At 40.2% G+C, this 14,180-nt stretch overlaps 1 protein-coding gene across 9 annotated transcripts in view; it reads left to right on the top strand.

Annotated features, from left to right (window-relative positions):
• Positions 1–14,180, top strand: part of TEAD1 (TEA domain transcription factor 1) — a 178,673-nt gene that overhangs the window by 125,065 nt on the left and 39,428 nt on the right. For 5 of the 9 annotated variants that reach the window (XM_081879020.1, XM_081879019.1, XM_081879023.1 and 2 more), the window contains 3 exons: positions 1,784–1,848; positions 8,326–8,388; positions 8,478–8,540. In XM_081879020.1, coding sequence (XP_081735146.1) covers positions 1,784–1,848; positions 8,326–8,388; positions 8,478–8,540 — 191 coding nt within the window. Of the gene's footprint in view, positions 1–1,783; positions 1,849–8,325; positions 8,407–8,477; positions 8,541–14,180 lie in introns of all 9 variants that reach the window. The other 4 variants (XM_081879026.1, XM_081879025.1, XM_081879024.1 and 1 more) reach the window with 4 other exon arrangements.

Genomic DNA, 14,180 nt, shown 5'->3' with positions numbered 1-14,180 from the left:
TTAAGAGTTTTTCATTTACAGTAAAAAAAAAAAATGAACATAACATTGCATATCACATATTTTCTTATCACTTCTGGACTTCCTCACATCTCCCGCTTCTACGTTCTAGTTTAATACACTTAAAACAACAATTTATTCCCTTAAAGTGGACTTTATGTGGAAAGACTTTTAGTTCGCTTTAACTCTGGGACTCTAATCAAACACCCAGGCGATTTAAAAAAAAATAAAATCTGCATACACATATTTTGCACTTGGCTCCAGTTGCTATATCTTCAGGTTCTTGGGATCCTGAAAACCAGATGTCTGCTGCCGTTTCATAACATGACCACTGTGCTGAGAGAGAAGGGGATAGTCCTGCTTACCCAAGAACAGGCATGTGATGGTGATAAAGAATGTGGAACATACAGTGAACTTTACTCAGCTGAGCATTTAAATAAAACTAGCATATAGTCTGATGATCTGCAGCACCTGACACAACTAGGTCTGTTGAGTTTTTAAAGAAAATGTCTTGAAATCAAGAGGCTGAAATAATAACGGGATATACTCTAGGAGTCTTGGACAGGATGGATTTCTGTAACAGAATAGTCACAAACAAGCATACCTTCATAATCTCCGGCTGTACCACAGAGCTAGATCATACTGAGTATCCAAACTGATTCAAGGCGGTACTGGAAAGCTGGGGTTGTTTAAATCTTAAATCACCTCTATGGACTAATAATATCACCCTATTAGGAAGGAGAAAATGGAGAGGTGGAGCCAAAAGCACACAGAAACATATGGTGTTATATATTGAAACAGCACAGTTGTCACCAGTGTTGCCAGCAAGTTCACACAAGTTATTTGCTCAGCCACTAGCCTGTCCGCCCACACAAAGTCATTTGAAGCCTACTGATGGACTAAGAGACTCTCTTCCAGTTCACAAAAGGTTTCTTGCTTGCTGTGGCTGATCCAGCGAGCAGTTTATAAGTCCTGTAGTCACTCTTCCAACACTTGATGACAAGAATTCTGACTCTGGTATTTTGCAAAGATCCAAACACAGAATACATTGGTGGTTTTCAAATAGAAACATTTTGGGCAAACAGTAGCCAGGCCTTTGCTACTGGAAAACGCAGTGATATTTCACATCGTGCCATAAATTTGCAAAGGAGAAAAGTAAATTGATTGAATGAAATGGGGAGATTCCATATTTATTTGAATGCCCTCATGTCATTTAACTCTTCTGTCGTGGAGAGGAGGGGCTTCAGATGACCTCTGTGGTCCTCTGCCAGTCTCCTGGGTACAACTCCACACAAGTGTGATGCTTGCTTTACTTTTCTCAAGACATATCTAGTATTATATGATGTTTTTGACTCGGGGGAGGGATGGAAGAAGAAAGCACAGGTTGTTTCCCCTACTTATTTTGACTTAGCTCATGTTAGCCATTAAAAGAACTGTAGTTTAAAATTCTAAAATTATTGCTGTTTCTATAATCAGATTGTCATGGCCTCCCAGAATGTTGCTGAATTTTGCAACTGCTTTTGCAGGAGAATTCTCTTGTGGCTCAGTCGCTAAGCTACTGTTTAAAATATATTTTTCTCAGTCTCTTCATTCCACATGCTTGCTTACTTGCTTGTGCTATTTCGTTTGAAAACACAATTTTTTGGGCACAGGACCTGATCCATTTTTAAAATGCACATAATACTTGTTGCTGATCTGTATTTTTAAATTGTGCAGCTCTTTGCATTTATACCTTCATGCTGAATTTCTGTTTTTGTTCTTCATTGTAAATCTGTATTTGTTTCAGGTAGGAATGAACTGATAGCCAGATACATCAAACTTAGAACGGGAAAGACACGGACCAGGAAACAGGTAAGGAAATCCTGCAGGATAAAAACTGTGCATGTCAATGAATGACAGAATGTAGCGGTCTTGGCTGCAGTGGCTGCCTTTGCTTTAGCTCTGGTTAGTTCCTGCCTTGCTTTTTCAGTGTATTGAGTTTGTGTTCAGAAATAAAATACTGCTGTTTGTGCCATTCATCACTTCAGTGACAACTTCCTTAAGCACACCGTATGCTTGCAGTCATAAGCACCTATCTTAAAAAAAAACCCTATTGGATGCATTAATCAATTAATTTCAGAATTACTGAGTTGCTATGATGGGACATGGTTGTGTTTTCTTCAGCTGCTCATGTCCTCCCAGCCCATTCTTGCAAAGGGCAAGAATCTCATCTGGACTGCCAAAATCAAATCCTTCCTTTTGACGCAAACATGTTATTAAATTGCTCTTATGAGAAGAATCCTAATAATATTTGGGGAGCAAAAGTGGTAACAGGGATCTTGTGGTGACTTCGGGAGGCAATGGCTGACAAATTTCAAGGTGCTTTATTATCTTTATCTTTATTTATGTTCTTTATTAAATCTGTATACTGCCCTTCATCCATAGCTCTCCGGGCGGTTCACAACATAAAAATCCAATATAAAAACACGTCGTTTTAAAGTCATCCAAATATATTTAAGGAAATCCTTTAGTAAAAGGAACAGAATGCTTTATAGCAAAGAGCAGAGAAAGGGTAGCAAATTGCATGTTTTCTTAGGTACAGTCATCCACACAGTTTGTAGGCCACGCAAGATCCAAACTTAAGACGGTTCCCCAAAGTCCTTTGTTCACACCATTTCAAACAGGGACAGCCTCATGTTGTCTCAGGACAAAGGAGCAAGAAAAAGCAGGAAGTTTACACCATGATTAGCAAGTTACAACTGGAATTTCTCCAGACAAAGAAGAATGTCCCCAGAACCTGCTAAGAGACGCTTAATTGTATCTCATGTGTCTCTTCCTTGGTATTGAAAGTGTATCCAAGCAGGATTGGCAGAAAGGGCTTTTTTTTTTTTAAACCAATGGGACAGAGAATTGAAAACTAGCTAATAATGAAAGAATAGGCAAATAGAGGTTTTCATGGAAGATCTAGAGGAGGATATGTCCTTCTGTCAATGTGACAGAGAATCCACATCTGTCTATTTGCAAGAAATGGGATTTGGGATTCTTTTTATTTATTTATTTATTTTAAGCTGCTCTACCTCCTTCAGCTACTTACATTGCTGTGCGAGCCATTCAAGCCTGTTGAATTTTTAGAGTTATAGCTGCTCTCTCACATTTTTATGACACAGGAAAGTAATACAAAGTTCATTTATGTGCTGAGGTGACAAAGCTTGGTGTGCGTTACAACTTCCGAGAGAGACACAGAAACTATGAAGGGTTGTCTGTGTTTCACCTGGAGCTAGTAACTTTGTATTTCCTTGTAATATTTTTCATCAGAGATTATGGAACATTCTTCATTTACATATGTAAATCAACATATGCCACTATGCATGTCCTCTGTGAATTTTGCATCTATTTCAATTTCAAGTAGGGATCACCCTCGCCTTATGATGTTTATTATCTCACTTAGCCTTGTTTTTCTCATAACCCCACCTGCAAGATTTCCTAAAATATTCTTAAAAATAAAAACATGGGGTTTGTAAAAGGATTTTGATCACCGAAGACACACAGACATTTCAAGCCTATTTGCGCAACTATGATTAGTTGACCCACTTTTTAAAATAGGAAATTTAATATTTTGCACTTATGGTTCCTGCAATTTGGAGCTGTTGAAAATTTCCTGTGCTCAGAATAATAATAATAAAGTTGGTACCTCTTAAGAAGAGGGCTGTGCAAATGTGTTCCCAGAGGTCATTTATTTGGACATTAGTAAGGTTGCTACCTAGGTCAGATATATCAGATTTTGGTGCTGCAGGATATACATTCTTGTTGGGACTGGTTGGTACAGGAATGTAGGCAATATATTTTGGTAGATTACTTTTCTGCAATGACTCTAATACAAATGAATACACACAAGGTTCTCTTCCAGGAGTTGCTATGTGATTCTGCTGATCCAGGTCAGGGCCAGAGTTATGGGTGGTGGAGAAAACATTTCCAGACCAGACAAGCCTTTTTGAAGGCTCTAAGCTAGTGTTTCTCAATCTTGCGTCCCCAGCTGTTGACCACTGGTCCTGCTACCTAGGGTTGATGGGAGTTGTAGTCCGACAAGAGTTGGGGACCCAAGTTTGAGAAAAACTGCTTTAAGCCTTCCTCCAAAGTCAATGAAGGCCTCTGGTTATAGGAGCTGGGTGGTGCATTTGCTCATGAACCCAGTGATTCTCCAAAACATTGAGGGAGTAGAGTTTTGATTCTTGCCTTGCTGCATTGCATACCTTCTGCCCTGGAATTCAGGGAGTGCAATTTCATCCCAGGATTGACCTAGGATGCTCACAGCAGGTGCCAGGCCATCTCCTCCTCTCTGTATCAGAGGACTATTGACCTTGTGAAGAGAGGCCTATCTATCTAAAAAGAATCACAAACTTTTATGGAGGCCCAGAATGAGTTGTGCAACCCCTTCCAGCTTCCACAATCTACTCCAGAGTTGCAGCAGACTGGAATTTGATGTAGCTTCCCACCAAAGCTTTTCTGCCATTTAGCTCTGCTCAACTCTACATTCTGTTATTTTAAAAAAAGACACCATCCTCCTTTTGCATTCTGAGCTCCATCTTACTCATCTAGAATTCTCATGGGCTTAATATTGGTGTGTGTGAAGGGAAGGCTTGAAGTTCCTACATAGCCATGCTGTGCCTGTTTTGAGGCAGGGAAGGCAATGCCAATTGAGGGGAAAAGGGAAGGAAATGGCCAAATGCCAGTGGTATACGCAGCTACTTATTTATAGTGAAATAATTGTGTTTTTGCTGGTGAAATCTAAGTACAGTGAAGTTTAGGCAAGCAGCAACAAAAATGAGGGGCAAGCAATCATAAAAAATAGACTAGTAACCCAACCTACAATGTCATTTGTGTTTCTTGGATAAGCTGTTACCTGCAGGTAATTTGCAGGCTTAAACCCCCCCCCCCCAACTGTCTGCTTTCCTTACAGAACTGGATGTGGTATGTTGTGTATTATTATTTTTTAAAGCCTTAGGTAGTTTTCACAAGTAACATTTTAATTTCCTATCAGACATGACTTCCGAAATCAGGCAAGAGATGCACATGGCTTTGAAGAATTGCACCAGAGTTCATAAGAGACTAAAAGGCAGCATTAGCATCACTCAGCCCTTAGTCTTTTCCCTGGATAAGTAACAGTTGTGTTCCATTTGTCTTATTTACGGTCAGTTCAGATACTGTGCCAACCATGGTTGAGAAAGTTTAACTATGGCTTAGTTAAATCAGCAAGCCATCCACTGGCGGAGGAAGAGGAGTGTGGGGGGAGCACACCCTGGCAGCGAGATCCCGGTAGGGTGCCATCGCAGCTGCCCCCCCCCCCCGCCCATGCTGGGCGCCCCATCCCTGCCGACGGCACGCCCCGCCTGAAGCTCCGCCACTGAAGCCATCATTTGTGAACCAGCGGGCCCAATGCAAATGTGGAAATCATGATTTTTGCTAACGATAGTTTGGAGTGGTATCTCCATTTATAAACCATCGTTACTGCAACTAAAGACTGCGCAGAGAGGAATGAAAATGAAATTTCACAAATAACTGTGAACTATAGTTTACCTATATATTTGGAAGCTCAGCCTCTGGTTTGTGTGGGTGTAATGTCTGAACTGAGCCAGTCTTTGCACCAGTCGTATGTAAAGTTAGTTTTCCTATTCAGAATACAAGAAGCTGCTTCACAGCAAGCCAGATCATTCGTTCAGCTAGTGCGGTATTGTCTACATTGACTGGTGGTGCCTTTTCCCAGTCCTATTTGAACAGAAATTGACCCTGGAATCTTTTCCATGCAAAAAGCATATGCTCTGCCACTGAGCTGCCACCAATTCCCAAAGGTTACTAAACAGGGCTTTTAACTGAAGTGGAGAGAGAACAGAATTTAGGAATTATAATGGAGACATTTTACATATGAAGACTTCCTTTTTTTTACATTCTTTGATTGCCACCTTACCTGTTCGTATAGCTAGAAAAGTGCCAAGTCCCTTGCATTTTCATTTAGAAAACACATTTAAGTCAAATTGGTGTGGTACAGAACTGAGCCAGAATCCATGGACTCCTCCAGTTTACAGGAATACACATTCTCTCTCTCTCTCTCTCTCTCTCTCTCTCTCTCTCTCTCTCTCTCACACACACACACACACACACACACACACAGGGTTTTCTCAGCTGATTTTGTCAGATGCCACACATTCCTCCCATTGATTCTGTGTGTTAACCCCTCAAACTGAATTCAGCAGGAAAGCCTACTTGTGTGAAAATTCCACAAGTGAACATTAAAGGGCTCCTGAAGTTTTAAAAGTAAAAATATATCAATAAATAATCCAATAATACAGATTGTCTATAAAGGGTAAGAATTGTGTCCCGGGACTAGATTGTGCTGTGACTGTGGGTCTGTCTGATGCAAACCTACAGCTATGACATTACTCTGTATAATTACACTGGTAATGCAAAATATCCCTCTAATGAATAGATGTGGGATATAATAACTTCCATTAGTATCTTTTATGTGTGATTCTGAGGAAGTATTTATAAAGGTAGTGACTTTCATGTCATTCCAGCCAATTATCTGACTGCCTTTTGGGTGAAGGTTCTGAAAGTTTCTTTTGGTGATAGACAGTTTGTCCCCTGGGAAGATGCTTTATAGGAGCATTGAGGTGGGGAGAGGGGCAGTCATTAGATTTTTAATGTTTCTTAGTTTCATTGCATTCGGAACCATGTGATACTTAATTGCTGAAGTGGATTAAGGATTATTCTATCCACATAGAATATTCTGTTATGGAGATTGTCAGAGAACTGTGTGGACATTGCTATTCCTACTGATTTGATTTTTTTTATAAAAAAGTGATATATGCATTTGTGATTGATAAAATTCTCTGCATTATGGACGCTCATGATTAACAGAAAAACTGATGGCTATTGAAACAGTTTATTAAACTTGTTATGTCAAGAGGAAGGATTTGTGATTGGACTTCACCAGTAAATGCTGTGTGGATATCTTATGCTGCTGGTCAATTGTAATTTTCATCATACAGGACACAATACAGAAGTTTAATGCTTCCTGCACATTTTTGTTACAACAGTCTTTTCTATCCTCAGTATAATAATAGAGCTGTCTTACAGATGTGTAGCACGTAGTACCATTAGTGTGTAGGACATGGAGCAAGGAAGCCAGAGTTCGATCTGCACTCAACAACGAAGAACACAGGATGATCTTAACTTTTTGGTTCATTGCCTCAAAAGGTTGTTGTAGTGATATTGAGATAGTACCTATGCTAACTTGAGCACCTTTGAAAGTGGATAGGATATGAATGTGATACACACAGTAGTCGGCAACATGGTGGTTATACAGGGTGAGTCTTTTAAAAGAGGCCCCGTGGAACATGTTTACTCTGTACACCCTGTATTTGGTTCATTCATTATGGTGGTGTCTAATTATGTAACTGTGGCTGAATCTGGACAGATTAAAGAAGTGTTTCAGTTTAAAGCGTTGTAAATTTAAACAGGGAAAACAGGTAGAGAAAAATGGGGATCCACGTCACCATCTGGTGGTGCAATATTATATTGCACATACAGAGCATATAAATTACTTTTCCTTTACCAGTCTAGCTGAGTCCAGTGTTCTGTTTTTGACATAACATTCCCCTCCTCCTCCATTGGTTTATTGCAAAATAATGACATGAAACTGACCATGAGATAAATTGCTTACAAAGTTTGTCATGCTTCTATTGTAGCCATAGTCTAGCAAAGAGAGTTTTGCTCCACAATTATGACTGCAGTATTTGTATATGCAATATTCATTCATGTTCCATTTGAAACTGGGTGTTCCTTAATTAATTGCAACGAAACTTAAGAGCTATTGAATACATCAAAATACAACTTTCTTGGCACTCTGCTTGTCCTTAAATTTTATATAGTCTTATCAGATATTAAGCAAACATTTGTTCTGAAAAAGATCTGCAAATATTTATCCATAAGGCATGCCTTTACTACAAAGACTGTAGCTGAAAAGGTTTTAAGAAAAGAGCATGCAGTCTTTAACGTTAGGCAACGTCCTAGTTTCTCTGTCAGAAAAATAAATCGAGTAGTCTAAAATGTTTTCTTCTTAATCATGTCACTGCAGTGATGATCAGTAAACTCTGCTAAAAGCGTGGTGTGTGGCTGGGAATGTCTTCTCTTAACAGCAAAGCTTACTGAAGATGCAAATAACTTCCCCAAATAAACTTTTATTTTTTTATTTTTTAAAAAAAGAAAAACAGATGTTTGATTTTTTGTGTTTCTTTTGTGTTTTCTTTTTTATTCTTTTTTTCCCCTTTTCTTTTATAACTCTGAACAATGTAGGTGTCTAGTCACATACAGGTCTTAGCAAGGAAGAAAGTTCGAGAAATTCAAGCCGCCATTAAGGTACGTTTGGCTTGCCCAGTTGTAGGGGGCTTTTCATCTCCATGGTTACAGGCTTTTCCTTTGTTTCCCTCCCTTCCCCTACCCTGCAGGTGTCTAGTCACATTCAGGTTCTTGCCAGAAGGAAATCTCGTGATTTTCATTCCAAGCTGAAGGTATGCGCTTTTCTGCTTTTGGGCTTGTGGTTGCTATGCCTTTCACTTCCTGTTTTCCCTGGTGATCGGTGAATGCCTGGTGCTGTGATTCTTGTAACCTAGTTTCCTTGCATGTGGTGGCTGTTTACATTTCTTTGTGTTTAATCTCTCCCCTTCGCTGATTTCTGCACTGGCCTCTCTCTCTCAATTTTTTTTTTTAACAACCTTCAAAAATGTTACTTGCTGTGTGCATGTCTACTCCTTTTTAAAGGTTCTTTTTTAAACAAACAAAAAAAAGCATTAACTTAGTGTTTGTACTAAAAGCATTGCAGTTAAATAGGAGTTTTGTGTCTGCACACACATGCAGCTGCAGTTTGATAACTGAGATGGTATATTTCCCACTCCCACCCCTTGTTATCTGGATTTTAAAAATACTTGCAGGGATTTTAAAATAAATAAATAGATAAAAGAAAACACGTTTTCTGATCAGCATTAGATTCCTATCCTACCTCAGGCTATTTTACATTTGTCTGTGATTTCAGGAGATTCTAATTTGCCACATCCACCTTTAAATCACTTGTTACCCAAAGTAAAATGTTGACTCCAGCTATGATCCCCTCAAAGTGAAGCACTTTCATTGGGTTCAGCGGGAGAGTTCGGCATCTGCTCTCGGCTTGAAATCAGTGTGACTTAGAAGTGATTAACTTTGAGTTATGCCCTTTAGGTGAGATCCAGTCTCAGGTCTCCCCATCTGTTTCAAAGAGGAGTGGAAAAGAAAGTGGAAGTCCCATTTGTGTAAATCTGACTGCGATCCTAAACTCACGTATTGGAGAGTAAACTCCACTAAGCACAGTGGGAACTTAATTTTGAGTAAACATCTGTAGGATTGGGCTTTTTGATTAGTTTTATCTTTGTAGTTTCCTAAATTGCATAACCTAGGGAAAGATATTAATTGCTTCCCTTAAACTTTAAGAGCGATGACCCCACCCCCCCATTTTCTGATTTCTGAGAGGAATGACAAAGTGATAAAAAATGCTTCCATTGCCAGATTTTTGCACAAAAGAATCCCTGAATGTTCAGTTGTTAGGTTTGGGGTGATTTTTTTTTTGCTTTGTTTTAATTTTTCAGTAAACTATAGCATCTTCTTGACTATCATCCTACTAATGTTTGTCTGTCTTTTTGCTGAGTTTTTTTTTGGTTTTTGTTTGTTTAAAGTCACTTGAAAGCAAAAAGCATTTCTGAAAGTGATTATGCTGCCCTAAGTGGTAAACACTGTGGATGTTGCTTGCCGCAATCCTGGAACTGCAATATGTAAATAACAGGCCTGGCTTTGTAACTGTCCTACTTGTCAGGAGCTTTGGGTTTTCAATATGCTGTGGGCAGCATGCTGGCAAGCTTGTATGGCTGTTGGTGGCTGGCTTGTGAGCTGGGCTGGCTGAGCAGTCGCGGTTGGTGAAGAACTAAAGGAACTCTGAAAGTACTGCTTCTTAACCCAAGGTGCAACGATACAGAAGGCTGTAGCATTTTCAGACTATAACTATCCAACTTAATGGCTAAAACTAGGCATCTTAGCGCCTGTTTAGAAAATCAAGCAGTGTACTGACACCATGTACTAAATTAATAGTGGGCACCTGCAGATTCCTTTGTGGAAATGAAGTCAGACATTTGTTAGCATGGGCTACCTGCTTCGATTTCTACCAAAGAGCCTATTCTTAGGATCAAAAGGTTGCAATTCTGCCATGCGGGAAAACCACCCAGGTGTGTTTCTTACCCACACCTAAATATTTAAAAATGCACCGCTTTTAAATTTGAACTTATTTCTTCTTGCTGCACTGCCTGTATGATGATGAAGCTTTCTGCAGAGCAAGGCAGCAAAGTACACACCAATGATACCTGCAAGTCCTTTTTCCTGGTGGGCTCTCTCTCTCTCTCTCTCTCCACTGAATTTAGTTTAGTGATGTTTTCTGTTGAATGCACTGGTTCCATGGAATTTGCTGAAAAAATATGCTGATACATCTGTCGAGTAATAATTTCTGCCACTCCCACAATGTCAGCATGTACTTAAGCGTAAAGAGGCAAGTTGCGGCAGTAAAAGATGCTTTGGGCGATCAGGCACTGATGAAAATTAACCACTGATTATCACAAGTCTTGCTCTCGAGTTTCCTTGTTGCTACAGTGAAAAAATAACTAGGAGATGTTTCTGTGGAAAAGGATTGATGATGATGATGATGAAGATAATAATAATAATATTAATAATAATAATAACAACCATCTATGAAGTGGCAGTGACTCCACCCATGCAAAATATATTATTTTATGTGAAGTAGAAATTATGTATATGGTCCTCTAGAAAGAAATTGTCAAGAGTCAGATGGTTCGCCAGAACAGAATCCAATCTGATTTTGGGAGATGGTATGAGGTTTGTACTTTCTCTCCCTGTCATCCTCCCTCAGTGCTATCATAATTATAACAATGGAACTGGGCTATCCTGCATTTCCTTGAATATAGGATGTCTTTGACTTGTAGAGTAGAATTTGCTTTATGAGATTCTATTGCAGGGGACCTACAAGCATAGGCTCTCTTTTATATTATGTCAGCACAGTGTATGCAAAGACAACAGAAGAATGTGGTAGGGGCAGGAGAGGGAAAGTGTGAGACCATCTCCCAAATTCACACAGACAGTTCTGGTGACTGAGTAGGTCTTACTCAGCACAGGTTGTTATATGACTGCTTATTTCTAGCTCCTGTGGGTTGAGTGGAAAAAAGTAGTGACTAATGATGTGCCAAAAAATTAACTTGCATTTTTACCAAAGGGGAGACAAATTTTCAGTGAAATTCTATAGGTAGGGTGTGAAATTTTTCTCTTGCTTGCCTTACAATTGCCAAGCACCATTTGTGAGTGCCATTTCTTTCATTCTACAAATAATCTCACCACTGTTCTGCACTCTGCAACCTTCTTGGGTTCTGCTGGCTTCAATTAAAGTCCAGGGAAGATGTCATGAGGTAACTCTTCCCACGGGGCTTTTTGAGATCAGGAAGTGCAGGCAGCTAGGGAGGCTGCAAAGTACTGGGGACTACATACTGCACCAGTGTGGTGTAGTAGTTAAGAGTGGTAGAATCATAATCTGGGGAACTGGGTTCGCTTCCCCGCTCCTCCACATGCAGCTGCTGGGTGACCTAGGGCTAAGGGCTAGTCACACTTCTTTGAAGTCTCTCAGCCCACTCACTTCACAGAGTGTTTGTTGTGGGGGAGGAAGGGAAAGGAGGTTGTAAGCCACTTTGAAACTTCTTAGGGTATTGATAAAGCGGGATATCAAATCCAAACTACTACTTCTTCTTCTTTATTGTAAAGAAGAGACCTCTGCCACCTTGCAGGGAACCAGGCAGAGGGCCTTCTCAGTAGTGGCACCCAACCTGTGGGACACCCTCCCACCAGATGTCAAAGAGAAAAATAACTACCAAACTTTTAGAAGACATCTGAAGGCAGCCCTGTTTAGGGAAGCTTTTAATGTTTAATAGGTTATTGTATTTTAGTGTTTTGCTGGAAGCCACCCAGAGTGGCTGGGGAAACCCAGCCAGATGGGTGGGGTATAAATAATAAATTATTATTATTATTATTATTATTATTATTATTGCTGAATGATAACTCAAGATCAGATCCCTGCACATACAGGAATTCAAAAATGCATTGAGAATGGGGGGGGGGGGAATGGAAGCTTCATTCTTAGGGAAAGAAAACTTTTGAGAAATTGAATGACAGTTCCAGCACAGTACTAGAAATGGCACACAGCTAATTGTACCAAGCCTCTTCCTGAGTTGGTGCAGATTAGGTGGGAGACTGAGGTAGCAGTGCCTACTCTCGGTCTGCCTGCAGCACCAGGTTTGGCACTGAGTACATTTACTCTTGCACTACCAGTCCTTCTAAGGAGTACTGTCCCCTTGCAGTTCTTTTGGGACACATCAGCCAAGATATTATCAAACCTATTCAATTACTTTGTAAAATCCGAGAAGATAGAGACTTTGGCTTTCTGTGAAGATGCAAAGTCTCATACAAGTTTTGACTTCCTCTGTAAGCCTCTGTATGAAGCAGAGGCCACCATGACTAGGGATGAAAATAGACTTTTGCTAAAAGCTTATTGCGCACATGTGCAGAACTTTAGTTTGCATTCTGAGCTGTAGTATGTCTTCAGGGAAATACAAATTGAGTCATACAGCAAAATGTTAAAAACTGGACAAATCTGTATTCTGAATTTGATAATTCTGAACTTCAGCAGTGTCCCCATTTCTGACAGATGATGACTGTTCAACTAGTGCATTGTTCACTTGGCATCATGCAATCAGACAGAATAATGCATGAGGGCAGTGGGATCAAGTGTCTCTCTCCAATTTATGACATTTTATGTCCCGCAGAAGATCTGAATAGAATGTATTCACAATAATGGCCCATGTTCAGACTTTATTTGTATCTGTGTGGGCTTTTTTTGATCTGCTGAATATCTCAGTGTTGCTAGTGATGTGATCCTGCAGCATACTGTTCCCTGTAAGTGCCATGTTATAGGAGCAGGGCAATGTGCAGCTTTAACATCCTTGCTTCAGGGGATCTAGGAAATCTAGAAATGCCACTGAAGCAGATATGGAAAACTAGCCCTTACCCTAGGTGTGGAGATAAGCAGAATCAAAGAGGGGAAACAGCAAACCCATCCTCTCTAGTTATGATACCCAAGGGAGAAACAGAAGTGGCCAATCCAACAGTTGCCATCTCAGTTAACACAAGCTCAGACATACGATGCTTGATAGGCGATAACTTGTCACATAGCCATCAGGTTCAATCCACATGTGCACGGAAACAAGCTCGTCTTGCAGGGGGTTAGGGAAGATTTCAGCAAGCTGTTCCAAGTGCTTTCTGTGGGCAGCTACTGGGTTCTGTGGGAGCTGCAACCCAGTATCAAAGGGCTAATGAAGAAATGATGAGAACCATTGGGGGTTATCCCAAGTAGTACTAAGTGGTGCCTCTCATCATCACAAGGATTTCTACTTGCACAATGGGACTTCCCCTTCTTTCCTCCCCTGCACAACTCCTAAATTTGTTCCAGGATCCAGGGCGTGTGTGAGGGGAGCAGAGGGAGGCAAGTCCTGTTGCACAAGCAGAAATTCTAGGATATTTTGCCCAAGCATCATAATGTATTATGGTCAAGTCCCAGAATATAAAAACCAAAGGCCAAATGATAAATGGCTTAAATACAAACTTAGCTGCCCACAAATGGAACAACTCCATTTGCCCACAAAAGACTGTGGGATAACAGGGTTAAAATCAGAGTGTGGCCTGACTACATATTTTGCCTTAATAATCAAGAAGAATACAGGCAGCTTGAATACATTTTTAATAAATATACATTCAAACAAGCAATTTCTAAAAGCGTTTTAACATGGCAGCAGCTGTACCTTTAGGCACTTACTGGAGAGGATGGCTTTTAGGTGCATGAACCTGACATGGTTGTCCTTGCCTTATCTTGCTGTGGGAAACGCCTCTGGAGAAGTCTACACATTCTAACCCAAGTTTGAAAATGTTTCCTTCCAAAGGTGATGGAAACTTCCTCAGTGTTAGTGATGGCAATTTTGATAGTTCAGGAAGAGAATACCACTAAAACTAGGAAATGTCAC

Source organism: Podarcis erhardii (assembly GCF_964252035.2).
Source record: "Podarcis erhardii genome assembly, chromosome: 1".
Lineage (NCBI taxonomy): Eukaryota > Metazoa > Chordata > Lepidosauria > Squamata > Lacertidae > Podarcis > Podarcis erhardii.
This window is presented reverse-complemented; position numbering and strand designations above follow the sequence as displayed.